Here is a 23,520-nt window from a genome sequence, read left to right on the forward strand (position 1 = left end):
CCTTACATATGGAGTTTGATGTGCAAGGGAAATTATCAAAGGAGGAATATAACTGAAAACAAAATGTTAAAAGTATGTGTAAAGTATGTGTTAATGGAAAACAGCAATTACGGCTCTTATTTATTTAAAAAGCAACTTTTCCTGCAGCAGAATCAAAACCGATGGTACAACATGAGGTAAGATTTCTGTTACCATGAATCACATCCTTAAGATTTGCAATGCACATGTCGCAGCCAGAACAGTTTTTCCTTGTAACATTATTGTCAGGGGATGCTTGAGTCCACATAAGTTATGCACGTCATGTACTTGCCCAGGCTTTGATTTGCAATGCAGGAATGTTTTGAGAGGAAACTACATCGTGGGTATTATTTTGGCTGAAATTCTAAATCCCCTCAGAAATTTACTTCTTGCAATCCCTCGTGCCTATAAATAACAATGCATACAAGGCCTCACTTTCAAAACTAAACTGACATTAACCCCCTTTAGCTTCATAGCAGCTCTTATATTCTTGTACAAAAATTTGCACCAGAAATTTAAAAGCAAAGATATTTTATTCCTAGAAGGCATGTCTTATGTGTTCCCGTCTTGTCTGCTCATTCTTCCAGATGGGCAGCGGACCTAAATTAATAGAAGATGACAATACCAGCATAAATAAACACCCACTCTTCCAACAAATTTATACATTTCCAAAAGACAACTATAGAATCTCTAAGGTCGGACCATCATCCTATCATGAAAAATACAGCGTCCAGAAGTCTATGAACTACAGGCCAACAAAGGCAAAAGCAATATCAAACCAATTTAAAATAGAACGACACATCAGGAGATGGGCACTACTATTGAAAATGAATCTTAAAAAATGTCAGAATTACTATTTACGAGTGAAATAGAAAGAATGGCAGATCAATCCCAACTTAAGCAATTTTAAAAGTGCACATAGGTGGGTAAAAGAAAAATTACTATAAAAAACGATGGTGCCACTGCAACAATCAACCACAAATGCAAGTACACACTAATATCTTGGTGATATAAACTAATACCTGTATTGGTCGATATTATCTACAAACTACTATTAAAAAAGTGAAACATAGTTTGTGGAAACTAATTATCACCCAGTTACTATGAGCTTTCAACAAACTAGTTTCCACACTAGTTTCTTTATTTGAAATCAACGTAGCATGATGAAAAAGTCACTGGTACATTCTGTTTCCAAACAATGGGACAAGATTTGGGAGCCTATACTCTTTTGTCAGATCATTGCCCTTATAGCATGGGGGTGTGTATGCACGATGCACTATTGTGAAAGTTGGATAGATGTTGAATGTATGTTAATAGAACTATCATTCCTAGATAAGCTATATATCACCTTGAAGGAGCTCGTGTACAACTGAATGAACTAAAATAGTCCTTCACAATTAATAACTTGAAGACAGCTCACCTTATATAGTACGACTGTGAGGATGCATTATCTTCCTGAGTGACCTAGCACTCCTTTAAAATAAACAGCGCACAAGATAGCAATACATAAAAAATACACTAAAGACAATGCGATAAAAAATAGAAAAATAAAAATAAAAAAACTGAATTCTTCTGCGCTGTACTGCATAAAATCAGTTGCCAATATGTGTTCCTCTTCTATAGCAGATCCCAATTGAAATCTGACTTTCATCCAAAATAAACGGGTCTAGGATGATTAACAAGAAGAGCTTTACCTCAGATTCAATAGTAGAATTAAATATTTACAAAATTATTGTATCTATTGCATAAAATGTAAAACATAACCATGTCCAAGTCTAAGTCAACAGTGCCTGTTTTCTTTCACAACACAAAGTAGAGCCTCTGGAACTATTTTTTGTGATTTTCAAGCTATTTCCTTTATGAACAGAAAAAAACTTACAATTTATAGATAAATTAATGAGAAGACCCAATAGAAATTATATTGCCGATTTCTGAATAAATAATGAATAATTAGTTAGAATTGGGACCACAAATGGGTCAATTTCTTTACAGAAGACATATCAATGGCCCTACAACCTACAGAACTCTAAAAACATAACTGTCCAAATATGTTATTTGCTGCAAGACAACAACTCTCAAATCCACTTATCTTTTGAAGATCTAGTGCCTCAACAATTGAAAATGGCCAACATTATTGACTCGCCATATGCATAATGCATTAAGAATACATTTGAAGATAATAAAAATACAACTAAATAGACCACTTGGGCAATGGCCTTTTAAAACTGCCAAGCAATAAAACCAAATGGCAGCATCAGCCACCACTTATACTGGATTCTCCTCGTTAGGATGCACAATTCTGGAACCATCTAAAATTTTATTTCATAATGATAAAATTTGGGTTGCCTAAAATTAAGCCTGACAAAAACAAGAAAAGACAGAAATTAGCATAGAATGATAACCATTACCAAAAATAGAAAAACTAAATTTGAACAAAATGGCAAAACAAACAGATGGTCAACAGTTGAATAATTTTCTTTTCACAAATCCCAATCGTGCATTTTGGACATTAAATTCCCATTGTTGGCTTAACTCTATTCCCATGTGACCACCCTAGAACCTCATTTCAAAATTTAAATTAAGTACGTTGACTTTATAACTCAAAGCAAACCAAGCAGAACACACAAAAAACTATTCATACAAAACTAAAATATCACCGTCAAGAGCAATAACCTTAACCTTGTAAAAACTACATAGAAAAACTGCAAAACATAATACGGAAACGCTGTCTACCTTTGCAGGTCCAGAAAGGACACAAATAGATGGACAAATCGTGTGGTTCATGTACTTTCCATGAGGGGTTCGAAAAGATATTCCAAGATCTATAGTATAAACCGCTGAAAAGTGGCTGTGACAAGCATTCTGATAACACAAGGAATAAAAATACCTGGTATCTTACTCTAAGAATCCCCAGAGTGCTAAGGGTTGCAGACTCAAAATTTCTGCAAATGCTGACAACTTACTGGTCTACATTAGATTACTGCCCAATCGCAACAGGTTGTGAAGCCCGTGTTCTGATAATTTCAGTTTTACCCTTCGATACGGGTGTTTCACCTTCCTTTAGCCCACGCTTCTGCTGTATTTATGTTATATTCAGAATTTCAGGTCATTTAAAGGGCTGATATCCAGGGAAATCTCCTTAACATTGAAGAGTCCTAGCCAGAAGAATGCCCCCTTAACTATTGTCATTTCCCTGTAGAGGCATTTTTTATTTACTTATCACAATGTTGATAAATAATTAATCTTCCACCAAGTCTTGGAACAAAGACATGCAGTATGGGTTGTGGGTACGGCAAACTTTTTAGAAGTTCGGGATAGTGATGGACAGAGGCTAAAATAACATATAGTATTTGAATAAGTAATTATTAAAATAGCAAAAGAAAGCCCACAAAAGTAGCAGAATTGGCTCAGACCGTGTTTTTGCTCCCCATTGGTTATGGGTTCAATTCCAGGGCTTGGATTAACCCAATGCATGTGGTTTGCGTGCATCCCCAGGGGAATAGTCTCGCCTCAGCTCGCCCCTAACTGGCCCCTACTTGACAGTTTGTAAGCCCAAGGTAAGGCAGGTTGGGTGCTAAGCTGAGTCGCGGGGATACCCCTGGGTTCGCAATTTATCATTTATGGAAACAAATTCACAATCAATTGAAGCATATCTCCAAATTCATGGATAAACCAAAATTGTTTATAACATAGTAGCATCACTCAGAATCAGGATTGTTTCAGCAAACCAAAAGTATAAATGGACTTCAACTACGCAGGATTTGATTGAAAAGAAGTCAAGGAAAAAATGTTACTTTTCTATCCAGTGCAGCACAAAACATTTTTTTCCTTTTGCTTTTAAAATTAAAGCAGACCAATGGGCAGCACCCCTTGGGTTCATGCCCAAAATAAGGCCATTTTTGCCAGGAACATCATGGCGCATGACATTTTTCATAATTTTATCACTTCTAACCAAACTCTAAACTCTTCAAAAAATGCACTTTTAGGGTAAGCCAAGATTAGGCCTTTTTTAGCTTCTTTTTCATTTATTTTAAATATACAGATTGTTGAAACAATAGCTAGTTCGGATTATTTCAATTTCAATGTTGCCAAATGGCAATTAAAATTGTAAACAACTCGTGCGATTTATTCTCCTTTATTGTAATTGGGCTAGGACCCAAACATAACATGTACAATTTAATGTGAACCCCAAAATAGGCAGTAAAAGGCAAATCAAGCAATAACGTCATTATGGGGCAGGACCTATTGAGAGGTCTAAACAATATTATTATAAAATACATAAGCAAGCCGACTTGCAACTTGACACCTCAAGTCAAGTATATAAACAAGTCATTTGCATGGCATTACATACAATCACATCATGCGAATCACATCTCTCAAGTCAGCGAATTTGTAATGAGCCTCAAGTCAGCGAAGTTGTTACCTTAAGCATATTCATCTTCTTGAAGGTTAGCGCACATCCTTTTCATTGGCAGGTCTGATATACATGTTGCTGGGTCTGCAAGAGTCACCTTCAGTCTGAGACAGACTTCTGGAAGGCCAGCGAATCATCCCTATGCAATCGAATTCCTTCTACATGTTAGTGTATGACATCTCCAAGACAGCAAAGCAGATTTGACACATCTCGGTCTCCACATAGATCAAGCAAATTTGGTTGAAGACTGTTCTGGCAGCAAACTGATCTTATATTGGAGATAAGTTTCATGTCTTGTAATTACCTTCATATTTGACATAATACAATTGGATTTTTGAGGCTGGGTTTTTCACCTCCAAGAGGGCGGTTTTCCCAGGGTATTGCTGTGTTGTGTTTATGTTGCATTGTGTTTTTCATTGCATTTTTCAGTTTACATTGAATTCTGTTATATCTGATTGATAAAATTAACAGATATATTCTTTTAGGGTCATCCCTGGTTCATCAAACTCATTGTTCAAAGAAATAGCCATGACGTACCCCTCATCATTAGAACTGCTAAATCCATTACTCCTGTAAGGCAGACCATTTCTTTACCTATTTTAAGTTGATCTTCAGTAAGAACAAATACAATAGAGTATTATTAAATGTACTACGCTAGAGTAGTAAAAATTGAAATTTACAGTTTATCCAAATTGCATGCAACATGCATGCATTGGTAGAAAAATCATAACTTGGAAGTGATTGATTGTTATATCTAGTTGAAATTCAAAGTTTAAAATATTAAAAATAAGTTGATTTAATGATTTTTTTTTTACGATACTAAGTCTTCCAAAAAATCTAGGTGCACCTAGGTTCTATTCATTTTGAAACTGGAATGGATTTGATTTGCCAGTGAAATTGTCCAAGGCACATTTTTTTCCAAGTGGGTTTGTTTGGAATTGCAAGAAGTTACTCGATGAATTCCGGCTAATATTGTAGTGACTCCAGCAGCAAGCAACAATTTCCATGCATTTTGTTTGATTTTTTAACATCAAAATCACGCACTATACCCTAAATTAGCAATCATTTTCGTTTGCATTTTTTATGATTAAGAAGAAAAAAAGGCATATACTGTAATTAGTTTAGTAAGTAAACAACACCACAATAAGATACACTCTCCAACGTAAGTAACACCGTGATTTTGCAGCCATCTCTGCTATATGTATGCTCTACTTTTCACTGTTGGTGCAGCTTTGACTTTTGGGTGGCTTTTTGTAGAAGTTGAAAGAGTTGTGTAACAATCCTTGATCAATCTGGATTTTAGTTCACTTGTAGTAGTATCAATCTCTTAACTAAATTTAGAAATCCAAGTATTAGATTCTTGCTTGGTTGCAAGCTGTGGGAGTAAGCAGCCACTGAAAGGATTGTGGGTAGGAAAAGGTCATCATTGTGTGTAAGTAGCTGGGCCTTAGGTTAATCATTTGGTCTTTGCACTTCAACAACTTTTGGAATTTGGTAATTTGAATTTTTTTCAATATAAACAATGAATGTGCATAACATACAAACTATTATAATTGATTGGTTGAATGATTTATGGTTTAGTATTTTAAATCATTGAAAGATTCAGCCTTTTAGGAAAAAAATTTGTTTTATTTTGATGTTTCAACTTCTAAACTTGTTTCCCTAAGGATTACAATGGCAGCCAGTAGTTCTAGCCCAATTGCCAACCTGATTTCAAAATCAACACAAATTCACCGTTTTGGAGAAATGTAGAAATGATAAAGGTGATCCATGTGGTGGAACACACATTTGGATATATAGTGGGTGTAGTCCAAATTCATATAGTCAATTGAAAGCCTATTTGGATATATAGTAGGTGTAGTCAAACATATACATGTTCATATAGTCAATTGAAAGCCTATTTGTCTGACATTCCTAGCATAGGAATCAAAGCTGGACTAAGGAAAAATGTTGTACCTATGCCAACTCATAAAATAAAATAATCTATCAAGTGCAGGAGGAAGCAAATGCAACAATTCTCTTTGGAACAAGGCATCATTTGAGGAGGAGGAGAGGATCACGGGGATCATGGAGACCCCATGCTTCCCATCATGTAGATGTATCATCCATGATGTGGTAGAGAGCCACCCATTAGGGAGGACATTTTAAAATGATGCTAGAAAGATTGTTGATCAAATAGTTGCAAAATGCCTCTATACAAACTGCATGTCCTTCAATGTTGTTTGGTCACCATATGCTGAGAAAAGTAAAAGATGTTCCAAAAGGATACATGAACCCAAGTTATGAAGACCAACGTCATATTGTCAAATGAAATAAAAAAATATAGAAATTTCATTCACTCCCATAATGCACTCAATAGAAACAAACAAAGGGTGTCCATCGCTTCTAATGAATGAAAAGATGTTAGAAACCAGCCATAGATCAATGTGATTGCAGTATGTCCTAAAAGAGCAATGTTTTGAAAGTTGTGGATCGTGTGGAGTATGATTGCTATCATCCTTATATCATGCATGATGGAAATGGGTTCTCAAAATGTTGTCCAAGTCATAATAGACATAAAAAAGTTGCAAAGCAATCGGTATGTTGGTTGAAGCACAATTTACAAAAGTTGGGCAAGAAAATAGACCAGATCTAACAAGCCTACGTTGAGGATCCAAATGTTCATCACAACCCGCATGTTGCAAAACATTTTGTCATTCTTGCAAATGGAGCTACAAAAGGTAATCGAAACAATACAGTTTTGGAATTTTATGTCACTATTAATTTATTTTCAAGAATCTAAATATGTTTTATTTTCTGGTTTGTTTCTTTCAAATAAGTTGTTGAGACCTAATTCCACAACACAATCATCTTGAAATGAATTGTGAAGGTGCGGTGTGCTTTCTACTTCTAACATGGTCATATGCCAACTTTGGTCCATATGGAGGCAATCCAATTAAAGAAGTTAAAAAATAGTAAGCAGATGAGCCTAAATCACACTTAGTAGGATTACATGAAAATTTCATGAGCATAATCCACTTTACTTACATGGATAAGCCATGTTTAGGAGAGGTATATAATGGCATCGATTTAATGATTGCAAAGATGAAGTCCATAAATGGAAAAGAGCGAGATCCTCAGAAAACTTCTAACACTTCTTTGCTGAGAAAGGTGTCGCCATACAGATATGTAGAAGGCAATGAAGTGCTTGCTGAACTCTTCCCCAATCCTAATATAGAGGATGTTGTTACGAGTGAGTTGGTTGATTTTGTAGCTTCTAATAGTCAATGTGTTTCCACTCTCCACAACAAGCATAGGAAGAATGCTCACTCTTGATGGTACCTCAATGGCCTTGAATTTTTAGACTTGTAGAATAGTGCAATCAAAAGTTTATCTCAATTTTCTTAATTTTTATTGCCTACTCTCTAAATTCTTTTTTTTTTCATTTTTGAAATTATAGTTTTCAAATTTGTATTTTGTTTTACAAGTTAATAACTCTCCCAATTTTCTTCAATAGGTTGCTAGTTTCTCTTCATCTAAGAGAAATTGGTGAACATACTCTTTCATGGACTCAATGAGGTGCAACCATTAGCATCATGTAAGGCAAACGAGCTAATTTACATGCATTCCAACATGTGCCTTCTTATGCACATACATAATGAATACAAGAAAGGGATGATGAATTTGGAAGATGTAGACCCAAAGTGAGTTAACTTGGATGTTTCTGCTGCCACACAATAGCCAGCATAATTTTATTGGGAGTGGCAGTGGGGTTGCTTGTGTTTCTTCTAATCTACCTACATCTAATGTCAATGATGATGTTCTTGGTCTTAATGACGACCTATATGATGCTGAACTCATTGTATTATTAAATTATTTTGATATTGAACAATAAATATCTATCATGACATTCAAGTTTGACAAAACTGATATCAAAATAGTATATTATATTTGTAATATTTATGGCAGTTTGTGATGTCCCTACTAGGAGGCTGCCAATTTCCCAATAATCAACACCCATTACTTAATATTATAGTGCCTTAAATTAATTTATTATACTAGATAACCATATTTATTCATGGTACAATTGATAGTGGCTATATTCAAGCCTCAATTCTTACTTCCTTTCTAATTCTCGACCCTGGATGGGGATTTACTTGGCTAGGGTGCAATGACAACACCTCCATAATTGAGCCCAGGTTTCAGGAACATCTGTCCAGACCACCCTTGGGGCTCACCTAATTTGGGATGGATTTACTCCGCCTCTCCTTATTGGGGGGGGGGGGCAATAGAAATGATTACGTAATTGGGCTATGAGTACACTAACTTCTCATGTATTATGAATATATATATGAAATTAAGTATGACTGGCATACATATTGCAGTCTATATTAATATTGTTATTAAATTCTACATAAGAACATAATCAAGCTTCATATGTTAAGCACATCCCCATGCACACCACCAAGAACAAAGATGTTACTGCCAATAACTTAATAACAGTTCTGATCTGATCTGATCGATGGTCATGTCACTAGATGCTTTTGATTCCTCTCCTAGAGAGTTCACACCTCTTCATCATGTATGCCCTTTGGCAAGAGACACACCCTTTCACCATTAGCACCTTTTGAAAGAGTGCAACTCTTCATTATTTCTGCCCTTTGAAAGGGACAACATTTCACAATCAAATTTGCACTCCTTATTTAAATCAGATCTGCCTACTGATTTCCAAATTCCCCCCCCACTCAAATGAGGATCTCTTCTCCCTTTTATATCTCATGTTTGAGGGAGTCACAACTTTTCATTTCATGTCTTTTGACCATTCATTAACTAAATTAAATTTCAATTATAATCTTTTATATTTTAATTTAATTTTTTATTGTTTTATATTTTAATTTTATTATTATTATTTATTATTAAATTTTATTTCAAAGTAGGGACATTACACAATCTTGTTTAGTATATGCATGATATGTGATATTTTAAATTTAATCATGTTTTCTGGCTACCAATGTGTATATATTTACTAAGTTACCGGTTCGGGTTTGGGCACCGTTTCGAGTTCGAAGAACCCGGTACGCTGGTACGGCAAAATTTTGAAAAGGGGTTTGGGTTCGTTTGGGTTCGTTAGTACAAAAAACATGTAAATTTTATATATATATATATATATATATATATATATGTATATATATATATATATATATATGTATATATATATATATATATATATGTATATATATATATATATATATATTGATATTTGTGAAGCCTATAAGCATGAATTAAAATTTGCATGTCACATAGCATCATATAAACAACAAAACAAACATAAACTTGTAATCATAGCATCATGATCATACCATAATAGTATCATATACATCAAGTTTAATATCAAAATGACAAAATATTCAAGTATCATTGTTTCAACTTTCAACAATATAAACTTAAAGTTAAATCATCAAATGGATCATCCAAAAGTGACTTTCTTTTCCAAAAGCAACACGACACCCCTACCTTGGCATATACGGGTTTTTCTGTAGAAAAGAGAAATCATTTTCCAACAAATGACGCATTAGCTCTGACAGACAAAAGAAACTACAGCCCAAAATTGTTTCAAAAAGAAACGCATAAAGCAGAAATTGGCGCTGGAAAGAACATTTCTGACAAAAACAATCATCGAACAAACTCACAACCACAAAAGAATAACGCATATTACTTGGAATATGCGCCATTTAATATGTGCCAAATACAACAGCTGCCAAAAAGAAACGAAGCTCAAGAATAAACACAAGGAATCGACTGCTCCAGACCACAACCATATAGCTGTCAAGATAAACACTGTTGGGTTCGACCTGGGTCCGCTCGGGTTCGACTGGGTTCGACCCCGGGTTCGACTGGGAACCACCTCTGGGTTTTTCGAACCCTGGTCGAACCCAATTCGAACCGGACCCGTACCACAGACCCGGTCGAACCAAGACCCATACCAGGGGGGCCCAGAGGCGAACCCGGTAACCTAGTATATTTATGATTTTTATATGCTTTTGTACAGATGTACCTAGAAGTTGGAACCATAGCTAAAATTTTGGAAATTACCCACAAAGACGGCTAACTTGTGAGTAACTTGCACAAAAACTTTCAGTCAACTAATATGCAAAATTGCAATGAGATCTCAAAAACTTGCAAAAATAACCAAAATTCACAAAAAAAAAAACTCCTAATTTCCTATAGCCCACTACTAGGATTTTAATCAACCACAACATCACCTCACTCATCATCACAACCACACTAAAAAGCACCATATCACTACTCCCCTCTAAAGGGGCTCACATAGATTAGAGTTTGTAATCATTTGTATTCCCAAGCTCTCACAGATGGGCACAAAGCAATTCAATGCAAGGGTGGGCAGGTAAAGGGCTTTTGGGGATGGCATATGTGGCAGGGAAGGTGGTCTTGTACTTTATGATGGCACAGAGGCAAAATGTGAGAGAGCACAACCACCATGCTTTGAGGAACGAGAGCACCGAAGTGTAGGCCTGTCACTTGGGATTCCGAATCATGTTGGTCATCACCACCCACACTACCACCTAAAATGCCTACAAGACCACCACCCACCATTCCACTTTCATCCAAACCTCCCATGCCAACATTGCAATTTTGCACCCCACCACGTCTATAACATATTAATGCCACTCTATAAACAACCCTACTAAAATTGCTTTCATTACACTTAGTCTCTAATATCAATATGTATTGGACTTGTTTCTTGTCTATGATATGTATTGATCTCTAGTTTTGATCTATATATGAAGAAAATAGTAATGTGTTCCCTAAATTCAGCAATATACATGTTTTCTAAGAATATTTTTCCAAATTTATGTATCTTAGGGCAGGTCCCCATGCTGCTGCTTAGCTTATTTTGGCTAGCAGCAGCTGCTCAACTTTTTCAGGAGTAATTTGTGGAGCGAGTGGCCCCATGGATAATAAAATAACTGCTTGTTTTTGTGCAATCTTCTTAAATTATTTTTGTAAATGAAATTATTAGTAATATTCTTGCAAATAAAATTTGTAAGCAAAATTGTAGGCAAATAAAAAGGAGAGGAAAAAAATATGGTGAAGCCACATGTCAGCTTTTTCAATAAGCAGTCATTGCTTATTCCAGCCCCCCCTTTTTTTCAAAGCTTATATTCAATTTTTAAACAGCTGCTGCTCCACGAAAATAGGGGAAGATTCCAATTTATCCTTTTCTCCTAATTAAAATTTTACATGGGAACACTCCGAATGCTTAAATTTAAGCAGAAAATGTTCATAAGCGGCCGCATGGGGACATGGGGTTATAATGTTCAGAAAATTGCTTCATTTTGCCATATCCCGAGTTCTTAAATTTTTTGGGTCAGCAGAGTTATTGCCAAGCCTGAGTTTTTTCAACTATGGCCAAAAGATAGCCAGCCCAAAACAAATGTTACCAATACCCAAGTACTTGTACCCAGAGCTGATTCCAAATTGGAAACTTAAGATATTTTTCACTTGTTTTGAAATTAAGACTGAATGATAAGAATAGAGAGTAAAGGCTACAAAGGTATGGCTGTGTAATAGACAATAGAGAGGGCCTAAGGTGAGAACTACGTAGTTGGATAAGTGTAATATCATCATTCCTTTTATTTATTTTCTTCTTTGTTTTTTGTTTCACTTACTTCCTAGGAAATAGTAATGAAAATTCAAAAACTAACACACTTGTGTAATAAATTTTACAAAACTTAACTGCAATTTTAGAAAATAAGTATTTTTATAAATGGCATGGGGACATTCTGTCAATCCAAAGACATTCCTTGCAAAGAGGAATGTCTTCAACGAAAAATTGAGTTCGTTCTTGCCTAACTCATACAAACTAGTGAGTTGCAAACAGACTCAACTACTGAGGGAAAACTGCATCAAGGGTTTCAAACCCTTTTTTTTTCCTCATTTTGTCTTCTGCCAGTGGAAACTAAGCAGAGCACACAATAGTTGAGTGATTGAAAGTCCGATTTGATGATCAAATCAACAATTGGAATGCATTTGCCAAGGTGTTTACTTTTATTCCTTTTCTTCTTTTTCTTCTTTTTCAAATGCTGAAAGTGAAGTTGAATAATGAAAACCCTACTGTCATGATGTTGAAATTTACTGTTTTCCCAACATTCCTTGTTTTTTTTTTGTAAATTTTTCTTTCTTTTTTCAAAATTTCATTTTCAAATGGATGAAAATCCTGCTGTTAAGCTGTCAATACCTTCTGATATTTTCAATGTCCAAAATTGAATTTGCAATCAGCAATGGCAATGGAAGACAGCAGCGTAAGGAACCTAGCATGGACGCATGACACACCGAGTGAGTTTTCCTCAGGAGTTTCAAGCAGTCTTGGCTGCTGAGAAAAAACAGCATCATGATTTTCAAACACATTTTGTTTTTTATTTATTCCTCATCTTTGTCTTTGGCAGGTGCAAACTGAGCACGTTGCATAGATTGTTGAGTGATTAAAAGTCTCATTTGAAGATTGACTCAACAATTGGAGTACCTTTGAAAAGGTATTTACTCTGTTTCCTTTCTTTTTCTCCATTTCCTCCTTTTTACAAAATTTCAACTGCTGAAGTTGAACAGTGAAAACCCTGCTGTTATACTGTCGAAATGTTTTCTGTTTTTCCCAACCCTCTTTCATTTGTTCTGTTTTGTAATTCTAAAGTTTTTTCCTTCTTTTTTAAGAAATTTTATTTTCATAGAATGAACACCTTGCTGTTATGCAGCTGATATTTTCTGATTTTTTTAATGTCCATAATCTAATGTGCAATAAGCAATGGCAATGGAATCTTAATATTCCACCTTGCTTGAATTGCTAGCTGGGATGTCAAGTTGTACACCCAACTGTAGGAAGAAATGAGGAAAGAAATGAACACCCTACTTCTCAATTATGAGGAAAAGAAATTTGAAGTCAGAGGACAAGGGTGTACTAACATCAATGATGAATGCCACAGCCATACCCAAATCATCATCTAAAGATTCTTTTATTGGCCCATGGATTCAGAATTCCTCCACTAAAGAGAATTCTAGCCATCTAATTTCTTAACCGAGTGTCTTCATTCCTCTCAATGTTCTACAACCACAATCTTCACTTGAAAGTACTGTCTGGAACCAAGCGAACACGACAAGACCAGATAGCAGTGGCAAATTTTTCGTACTACAATAATATGTTATTAATGTGGCAAACAGCCCATATTGGGAAGGGGTAGGTAAATGCATTAACAATTGCTGTTGAGAAGCTTAAGACTCCGACTGCTAAGGATTTCAATGACCCATTGCTACAGAAACCATAAAAAATACATGGCCTGTAGTAGATGATCAAACAAATGTATTAAAAAAAGGACTGCAACAATTTATTAAATGGATGGATAGGTAGCAAGAATAGGATGCTAATAAAATTTTTGGAGGGCCTTTGAATGGCACACTAATGTTCTCGAACTCCATAGATGCCTCATACAAAGTCAAGAATGTTGAACTTGAGAATTTATGCAATATGAAGGGGAGGATCCAAAAGGTTGGAGTGAAGAATTTGTGCAACTTATCATGGAGAATGCAGTAGCATATGTAAATGTAGGGAGATTATTCAGAAGAAGCGCCCCATTGCTTAGATTTAATACTTGAGGGCAACCGGAAAATTATGTTGATTAGAAGTCTGGTTAAAATAGTAAATATTATTAGAGATATTTAAGACTTGCATCTATAATAAAGTCTTAAATTAGATTAGTTTATTTATAAATTTTAGGTTGTTTTTTTGGTTTTATCTTCACTCCAAATCTTATCAAAAGAGGTGAACATATTAGTAATGTTTTGTTGAAACGATTAGCTAGTTCGGATCATATTTTAATGATGCCGTGTGGCAATTAAAATATTATCTTATTGTAATAAGGCTAAAGTAATTTATGTCTAATAGGGCTGGGCCCAAAATGTAACATGTGGTTTATGTCTAATAGAGCTAGGCCCAAATGTAACATGTGGTTTATGTCTAATAGGGCTAGGCCCAAATGTAATGTGTGGTTCATATCTAATAGGGCTGGGCCCTAAAAGGAAATGTGGCTCAACTTGTAAGTTATGTAGGCCCCAAATTTGGGCACCACAAGTGCAAGTTAAATATGTAAAATAAAGGGAATTTGGCAAAAGCCGCCTTGGGAAAACTTGAGCATGAATCTTGTATATAAAGAAGATTCATTCTACACAACCATATCCTTATCAAGTGCGATCAGCCTTATGCAAGAACAGTTGAATCTGGCATGATAGAGAGCAAATCCATTGGACAACTTGCTGGGCAAGGTGGTGCGCTATACTGCAATGATCTCCCTCTTCAAGTGGTGTCGACATTCTGCTCTATCTGAAGACATACTACAGCTGCATATTCTAGGTTCAGTCTGCCCTAGATTGGCACTCAATCAGATAAGTAATCTGATTCATATAATCTGCTTATAAATAAGGAACTGATCTGAATATTTGATGCTGGGTTTTTCCTCCAAGAGGGAGGTTTTCCCAGGGTACTTGTGTCTTGTGTTGTATGCTTTTATTATTATTTCTGCTTATTCTCAATCTGATTATAATTCAAGTAACTAGATTAACATCTGATTGCCTAAAATCAACATGGTATCAAAGCCAAGTTCGAATTAGGGGTAATCAGATTGATTGTAGTTGTTCCTCCTCCTCCCATTTTTGCTCTTATTACTTCATTCGAAATGTTGAACTGTCTCAAGGTTGAAGATAGATTGGATGGTGCATCCAACTTCACTTCATGGAGATTCCAAATCATGCTTGCATTAAATGGAAGTGATCTTGCAGACTTTGTGGAAAGATCTTCCATTGAACCTGAGGCAGAAGAGGAAAAGACTTCATGGAGGAAGAAAGATTTTCAAGCTCAGAGAATGCTGGTTGACTCCGTGAAAGATCATATTGTACCTATCATCTCCAAGCTGAAGACTGCCAGCGAAATGTTCAAGACATTGGAAGAGATGTACGAAATCAACAACACCAGCCGTGCCCTAGCTTTGAAGCAGCAACTTCATCACATCAAGATGATGAAAGGTGAAACCGTCATATAGCATACTTCATGAGGATTTCTGATTTGAGAGATCAGCTCTCATCCATTGGGAAGGTTGTTGATGACAGTGACTTGACCATGCTTGCCCTCAATGGTCTTCCGGCATCTTGGGAGTCTTACATCCAAGGAATCAGTGCAAGACCAGATCTTCCCAAGTTCGATTGTTTGAGAGCAGATTGCATACAAGAAGAGTCACGATTGATAGCAAGAGGAATTGAGCATGATCATTATGATGTAGACAATCAAGTCCTTGCTTCGCATATGGTTAAAGGCAAAGGAAGGAAGTGGGATAGAGACAGAGATTCAGATGCTGCCCCTAAGAAAAGAAAGAAGGACTTATCTCACATCCAATGCTTTAAGTGTGACAAGTATGGTCATTTAGCTCGGGATTGCAAATTCAGGTCTACTCCTCTTGCTTCCTCTACAGAAGTTGGCATAGGGACATCTCAGGAGGAGCAAAGGTCAAATGAAGACTTCCTTTTCTAAAAGGAGGAAATGTTAGAGGGAGCTTGACATCATTAGCTTCAGGGGGAGCTTGTCAAGCCCAGAGGGAGCCAATTTCTTTCAGCTTCAGAGGAAGCCTCATCTTTTGTGTAATAGTTTTTCGTTCCACCCTCTGCAAGTAGGTATGGTGGATCCACCCTCTGGGAGTAGGCATGGTGGTGATGCATTCTTCTCTGGGAGAAGTTTGAAGTGAAAGCCCTCGTTCCACCCTCTATGAGTAGGCATGGTGGTGATGCATTCTTCTCTGGGAGAAGTTTGAGGTGAAAGCCCTCGTTCCACCCTCTGCGAGTAGGCATGGTGGGTATCATGGAAGAAATTCCATAATGAGTTCTTTCACCCTCTGGGAGTAGCTATGGTGAACATATTATTTGTTTCATCCATGGGAGTAGCCATGGTGGTAGTCACTTTGAGACTTGATAGAATCCTCTCTAGCTAAGAGGGAGTGTTGAAATGATTAGCTAGTTCGGATCATATTTTAATGATGCCGTGTGGCAATTAAAATATTATCTTATTGTAATAAGGCTAAAGTAATTTATGTCTAATAGGGTTGGGCCCAAATGTAAAATGTGGTTTATGTCTAATAGGGCTAGGCCCAAATGTAATGCGTGGTTCATATCTAATAGGGCTGGGCCCTAAAAGGAAATGTGGCTCAACTTGTAAGTTATGTAGGCCCCAAATTTGGGCACCAAAAGTGCAAGTTAAATATGTAAAATAGAGGGAATTTGGCAAAAGCCGACTTGGGAAAACTTGAGCATGAATCTTGTATATAAAGAAGATTCATTCTACACAACCATATCCTTATCAAGTGCGATCAGCCTTATGCAAGAACAGTCAGTGAATCTGGCATGTTAGAGAGCGAATCCATTGGACAACTTGCTGGGCTGCTGGGCAAGGTGGTGCGCTATACTTCAATGATCTCCCTCTTCAAGTGGTGTCAACATTCTGCTCTATCTGAAGACATACTACAGCTGCATATTCTAGGTTCAGTCTGCCCTAGATTGGCACTCAATCAGATAGGTAATCTGATTCATGTAATCTGCTTATAAATAAGGAACTAATCTGAATCTTTGATGCTGGGTTTTTCCCAGGGTACTTGTCTTGTGTTGTATGCTTTTATTATTATTTCTGCTTATTCTCAGTCTGATTATAATTCAAGTAGCTAGATTAACATCTGATTGCCTAAAATCAACATGTTTCAATGTGATGTCTAATAGAAGAATACAATTTTGGGTTCTATTCATTTCTTGGAACATGGTATCAGAGCAGGGAGTCACATGAAAAGGGTTTTTGTTGCTACAAAGATGATATTGTGATTTTCTCAAAAAATCACTATAAAATCAGTTGGGAGATTTGCCACTAAGTACATCAGCAAATTTGCATGTTTTTTAATCTGCATAAACAAATCCTGCAATTTTTGTTAGCAGCAACTGGTTCGTTTCTTGAAAAATTGTGGTTTTCTTTCACAATTTTTTTATTTTGTGGGTTCACATATGAAAATCACATGAGGGTTCTGCAAAATTGCAAAGCTATTTCTGACCTTGGTTATTTCAGCAACCGTTATTTGTTAAAATCAAAACCAAAATAAAAGATGAAAATTGCAAAACACCTATTTTTTATAAAATTGCATCTATTTTCTACTAAAAATCACACCGTTTTCTTTTTGGCATGCCTAGCACAGGTTGACAGCTAAGGGTTGAGCCGATTTTGTTTGATTTTTTGCATGTCTTGAGCCTTTTTCAAAGGGTGACTAGGGTTTTGAAGGCAGTATTTTTTTAACCACTCCATCAGTTTAGAAATATAAAAAAAATATAAAAAAATGAAGGTTTCCGTTATATTATTTCACGAATATGGTTTTACCAACCGCAACTAGGGTTTCCGAACCAAGCTTTTCAAATTGGTGCCTAAGGTTTGCAAGAACAACAGCTAGGCTTTGCAAAAAAAATCATCAACTAGGGTTTGTACTGGTGTTCAAATAAAGAGCACTTAAGGCAAATTGCTAGACGGATATTTGTAGTTTGTTCAATTTCTGAAAAATGGAAATTCTTATGGATAAATATTTTTAATTTTGGTTTCAAATTCCCACACCTGGAAAGTAAAAATCCAGATGCAATTAATGCACAAGAACTTCTGGGGAATAGTAAATGGAAATGTGAAGTTTCCTACAAATGCTAGTAAAGTATGGGAATGGCAAAGCGGAGATAGTAAAGCCAATGATATTATTGGTCTTACCCTCTCTGATTTTGAGTTAATTTTTATAGATTTGGCAAAACCATCAAAGCAAATTTGGGAGAATTTGAATACACTATTTGGAGCAACAGTGATTAATGCAAAAAAAATTGAGCTTTATGGTGCTACCATATCAAATCTTTCGATGCTAGTATGCTACCTATCAATGTTTTGTCTCAAGCAATAGCACTTTTAGGTGTGAGCACAATTGGAGCCTATTTGAGAGCACTCACTAAGAAAATAAATAGGTTGACACAAGAGCACCTCAATGACCTTGTCTATATCCAATACAACCTCCATCTTCAAACCAAAAAGGTGGAGGGTCCTTCTCACAATGCCATCAACATGGATGACATCAATACATTTTCAGATTGAAATGTCAATGATGCAAAGCTATGATGCTCACTAATAAAGATCTCACTGAATCATAGAGAAGCAACAACAATAGAGGCATTGAAGGAAGACATAACTGAGGAATATAAATCCAAGATAAAATGAAGTTGATAGAGAGTGTTGCGGGTTCCCATCTTTCTGAAAATACAAGTGTTGTTGCAACAAAACATTTTGCATGCCCTTTACCCACTCTGAAAGATTCTACAAAAGGCCCTTTCAACTACAAAGAGACCTTTAATACAATTTGCCACCATTTTGGGTAATAATCAAACCAAAAATGTAGGGGCTGACAGACATTGATTGTGACATATTTGCAAAACAGATTTTCATGGGATCTATAGTAGGGTTAGGCATAATTTATTAGGTCAGAGTGGGCATGGGGTAAAAGTTAGTCAGGAAACAACATTGAAAGGGTTGAAATAGCAAAGTAGGTTGGGAGACCGAGGCAAAAACTACTACATGTAAACATGCATCCATGCCATTGCCATTAATTCAAAAATAAATCAATGCATTAACTAGAGAAAGTTATGATAGAGGGAAGAGGAAGACTACTTATATTTGCCAGTGGGCAAAATACAATGTTGAAGTTGTTGAATTGTGGATGTTGATGCTTCAATGGCCAAATATTTTAATGCCAATGCCATCTCATTTCATATGGCAAAGTCTCCTTATTTCAAAAAGATGGTGAGAAAAACAAACACAATTAAACACTCTTACACAACCCTTCAAGAAAACATATTGTATGCCTTCCCTCCTCAACAAAGAATATTAAACAGTGAATGTATTGATGAACATGAGACAAATATGGATTAGGGCGAAGTGTTTCACTATCTTGAATAGATGGGCTAATATTTGACACCAGCACTCATTCATATTATTGTTTACATGTCCTATTGATTCATTCTTTCTAAGAGTTGTTGGTTTCTCTAGAAAACATAAGGATCTTGATTTTACTAATTTGGCCCTTTGAGGGAGGCCATCGAGTAGGTAGGTTAGGCCTTCACTTGCACAACTCAGATTGTGAAAAATTCAACTCATTTTGTGCGTTCACTATTTTAACAATTGGACTCCATGTTGTGTACAAGCTTAGATCAATGCTTTGAAACACATTGAGAAATAGTTAGGGTTAAAACAACAATGGTTAAAGCCAAAGGCAGAGATGTACAAATGTGTGTATATAACCACCACACATCACTTGCAATATTTCAATAGTTTGCAATATATATTTTGTTGTGTCTATCAAAACTTTAAAGTTTGAACAATGAAATTGGAAATTTTTGCCTTAATTTTTAATTGCCATTATATTGACATCAGTGTCAGTGATCTGTTATATTTTGCAAAAAGCAAAAATTCAGTTTTACTTCAAATTTTTTGTTGCTCTGTCATACTGCTATCACTGATCAATTCAGCCATAGGCTATAACAATTTGAAATTTTTATTCAATTTTAGTATTGAATTTGTTACATCGCACGAATGTCTAAGCTTAAATGCATGTTTGGACTGGAAGAAATTTGAATATCCCCACATATGCATATATACACTTACTGTCATCCACCCCCAAAAACCCATATATTAAAATACATCCCACCACCCTTGCCATCTCCATAATGCTGTGGAGCATATCGTTATGATTATCAACAATCTAGTGCATGCAATAAGAGATGTTTCACATAAAATCAACCATCAAAAAAAGGTTCAGAAACATTTAATAAGAGAAACAATTTGTCGCTTTCAAGCACCACGAGGAGCTAGGAAATCTATCATGCAGATTTAACAGACTAGCATTAAGCATCTCCCTAATCTTCTGTTCTCCTGTGTTGTAAGCAACAAATAAAATCCAAATATTCAACTCTGTGAAAGGTTGACAAATGCATACATCAGTTAATTTCTCTCCCATGTAAAGGTCCTAAAATCAGCCGACCGGAAATATAAGAGAGGCTCTCAATTAATGATTCTTACAGGATGCTCTAAATATTGAGAAAATAGAAACGCCACATGCGATTGAGAAATTTGCGAAAGGATTTTAATGGTGAAAATAAATCATAAAAAAGATTCACGAAAAAAAAATGCAGTGTTAAGAGGTGCACAACACCAGTTAATATTCCTGCTGTCTGCCCCATACCTTGTGTAAAGAATGAACTCAAGCTCCTGCTGCTAGCCCATAAAGTCAAGTAGATTTAACCTTCAAAAAGTCTTTGACCCTGAGATTGATTCTACTTGTCACCACAGGCTTCAACTTTTTTCTTGGCCTGGGCCTTTCCATTATTATCTCCTACCCTATCTTGCTTGGGATTGCCCAGATCCCTCATCCTTTGGCTTAGAGAAGAACTCATCCCACGTCCGCTCACCCTCCCTTCTAAGTCCTTCCCACTTTCTCGTGTGTTGCTCTGATCCCTTATCTTCCTCGTAATCCTCAATGAAACCCCCTACCAATAAATCCTTCCTAAGTTTGGTAACCTTATCAACCATTGATTGCACAGTCACATCAAAGGCATCCTTGAAAGCGTGTAATTTGGATCGGGGATCAGCGTATACTAAATTGGGAATTAGTTTTATCACCTCTTCTCTCATTCTCTTGACCTGCTTTGGAGGGATCTGGAGCAGTATTTCCTCTATGCTAACATTATTTTTCCGGATGTCATTCTCAGCAATGAACACCGAATATGTAGTATAATTCTTTGGGAGGTGCCAGAAATATTGGGCATATGCTGAACCTGGATGAAACAGAACAGGAATGCAACCCGCCAACATGGAATCGAATAGCGATCTACGAGTGTATGAATCACCCTGAGGCTGCAAGCAAAACACAGACCCCTGGAACATTTTCATGATCGCACTAGGAGAGTGGCACTTGCTCTCGCCGAGATCACACTCCAGCAACATTCCCACCTTCGAATTCCTGCACTGATCCATGATCTGCCCTCGGATGGATGTGGGAATGTCTGGCCTGGGTGCACCAGCAAATGAAAACAAAGAGGGCCGATCCATGCTTCGCATTCTTTTCTGCCAATCCACAATTTCAGAGTCCCTAGCAGGATGAAAGTAAGTTGGATAAGGAATAGCCATATCATTCTTATTCCACGGACTGGCCTCCACCACAAGCATAGTCATGTTCTTCATAGCAGACAAAAACAGCAGCTTATTACCCCAATCAGTCTCCTGATCAGTCAGCCTCCTGAAATCCCAAGTAATTCTGCCACCCACAAGAAAGTGATCATGACCTCTCATGACATTCCACTCCGGCCTACTCACCAGCCAATCCATGAGCGCCAGGGAAGCAGAATCCCTGACAGAAATATTATATCCCCAGAGATGCCTCGAGATATCAAGTCCCGCATAGAACGGAACATAGACAGCGGCCGCCAGAGACGAATCATTGGTCAAGCATTCATACTGCTTCATCCTTTCGCGGAAAATAACGTCCATGGAAAACTGATTTGTGGCGTACCACCCGGTGTTGGAAAAAACCCCTTCGGTATTCTCCAATGGAGGACCAAGCCCAGCATTTGCAGTGAATTTGCACATGTTAGTCCACAGGCTTAACCGCCGGCATTCTCTAAGCATTTCTTCATTAAACCTAGCAGGTAAATCATGCACATAAACATACCTTCCCCCACAAGGATCGCTTTTATTATCAGCTGTTTTCAGAGCCTTCACAAAGGCCCTCGGCGGGGGCGGAGGAGGGCTTTCGACTTTAGCTAGGGTTTCTATGGTTTTTTTGGGTAAATTGATGGCGATTTGAGGCGCCGTCAACTCAGATCCGTTGAAGCTGAGCATGGAATACTGAACAAGATATAACAGGCACCATAACACGAACACCATCATAACCACAAAACAGAAAATCGTGCGGAACGTCAACTTGCCTGCTGATTTGTCCATTTTTCTATTGTTGCTGCGTCCGCGGTTCGAATCCCACCAGCGCTGCTGCCGCATTGAGCTAAACACTACACTTGCACATTTGCTAATCAAAAGAACTTTAGTATCGCTAACTTGTTTCTTTCTCCCTTACTTTCCAATCCATAAGGTAAACTCCATCACATCAGAAGTTCGAATCCCGGGATCTAAAGCACAGAAGCTCAATAATAAGCAAAGTGAAATGTACATGATTTGGAGCAGTCAAAATTGACTCTTATATAAGCAAGGTTTAATCCCAGGAAGGATAAAAAATCATCCCTCCTGCCGAGCCGCGAATTTGGGCATCGCTGAACTGGAGCTGCGAAAGACAAGACTTCTTAATCCAACTGTAAATTCTACAGTGTTAAAAAAATAATGCTTAGGAGTATCCACCACGTGTCATTTTTGAAAACACCTCCCCTTGAATTTATTAATGAAACAAACGTGGGGTGCCTGTCGGTGACGCAATTGCCACGATTTACTCCGTGTCGGCATTGTAAGTAACAAACATTATATCACTGAATTGGATCTATACATTTGTAGAACTAGATTTACACATTGTTCTTGAGTTCACGCGATTGCCAGATCGCCCAATTTTGTGCTGTCTTACTCGTAGTGCTGTAAATGTGGAGACGTTTAAAATATTATACATTAAATTAAAGTATGGATCTGGTAATTTGTGTGAATGTTCTCTTTCTGATCTCACATATGAACGAAGAAAACCTGTAAATAACAATTTATAAACTTATTCTTATATTTATTATTTAAAGTAAAATATATTAATATTTTTTTTATTCATTAGCTTTGAGATTTTTAGTCTGATCTATTCATGTGAGGTCACAAATGAAGGACTTCATCCTTGTCCAAATCCGCACACTAGCTCAACGAGGATTTGAAGAACAATTTAGAACAACAACAATATTGTGACTTAACCATCATCACGCTATGAAATGAACACCTAAAATTTATTAATATTAAATTAGTAACA

The 23,520-nt window shown here is 36.6% G+C and overlaps 1 protein-coding gene across 2 annotated transcripts; it reads right to left on the reverse strand.

The window, feature by feature from the left end:
* Positions 1 to 1,915: 1,915 nt before the first annotated feature.
* Positions 1,916 to 23,039, reverse strand: LOC131063212 (xyloglucan galactosyltransferase MUR3). 2 transcript variants are annotated; one of them, XM_057997001.2, is made up of 3 exons: positions 20,761 to 23,039; positions 4,442 to 4,571; positions 1,916 to 2,376 (listed from the first exon to the last, which is right to left on the reverse strand). In XM_057997001.2, the coding sequence occupies exon 1, from the start codon at positions 22,569 to 22,571 to the stop codon at positions 20,916 to 20,918; it is 1,656 nt and encodes a 551-aa protein (XP_057852984.1). In that variant the 5' UTR covers positions 22,572 to 23,039; the 3' UTR covers positions 1,916 to 2,376; positions 4,442 to 4,571; positions 20,761 to 20,915. The 2 variants fall into 2 exon arrangements, with proteins under 2 accessions (XP_057852984.1, XP_057852983.1); XM_057997000.2 differs by lacking the exon at positions 4,442 to 4,571.
* Positions 23,040 to 23,520: the final 481 nt, after the last annotated feature.

This window comes from Cryptomeria japonica, chromosome 1, assembly GCF_030272615.1.
Source record: "Cryptomeria japonica chromosome 1, Sugi_1.0, whole genome shotgun sequence".
NCBI classification, from domain to species: domain Eukaryota; kingdom Viridiplantae; phylum Streptophyta; class Pinopsida; order Cupressales; family Cupressaceae; genus Cryptomeria; species Cryptomeria japonica.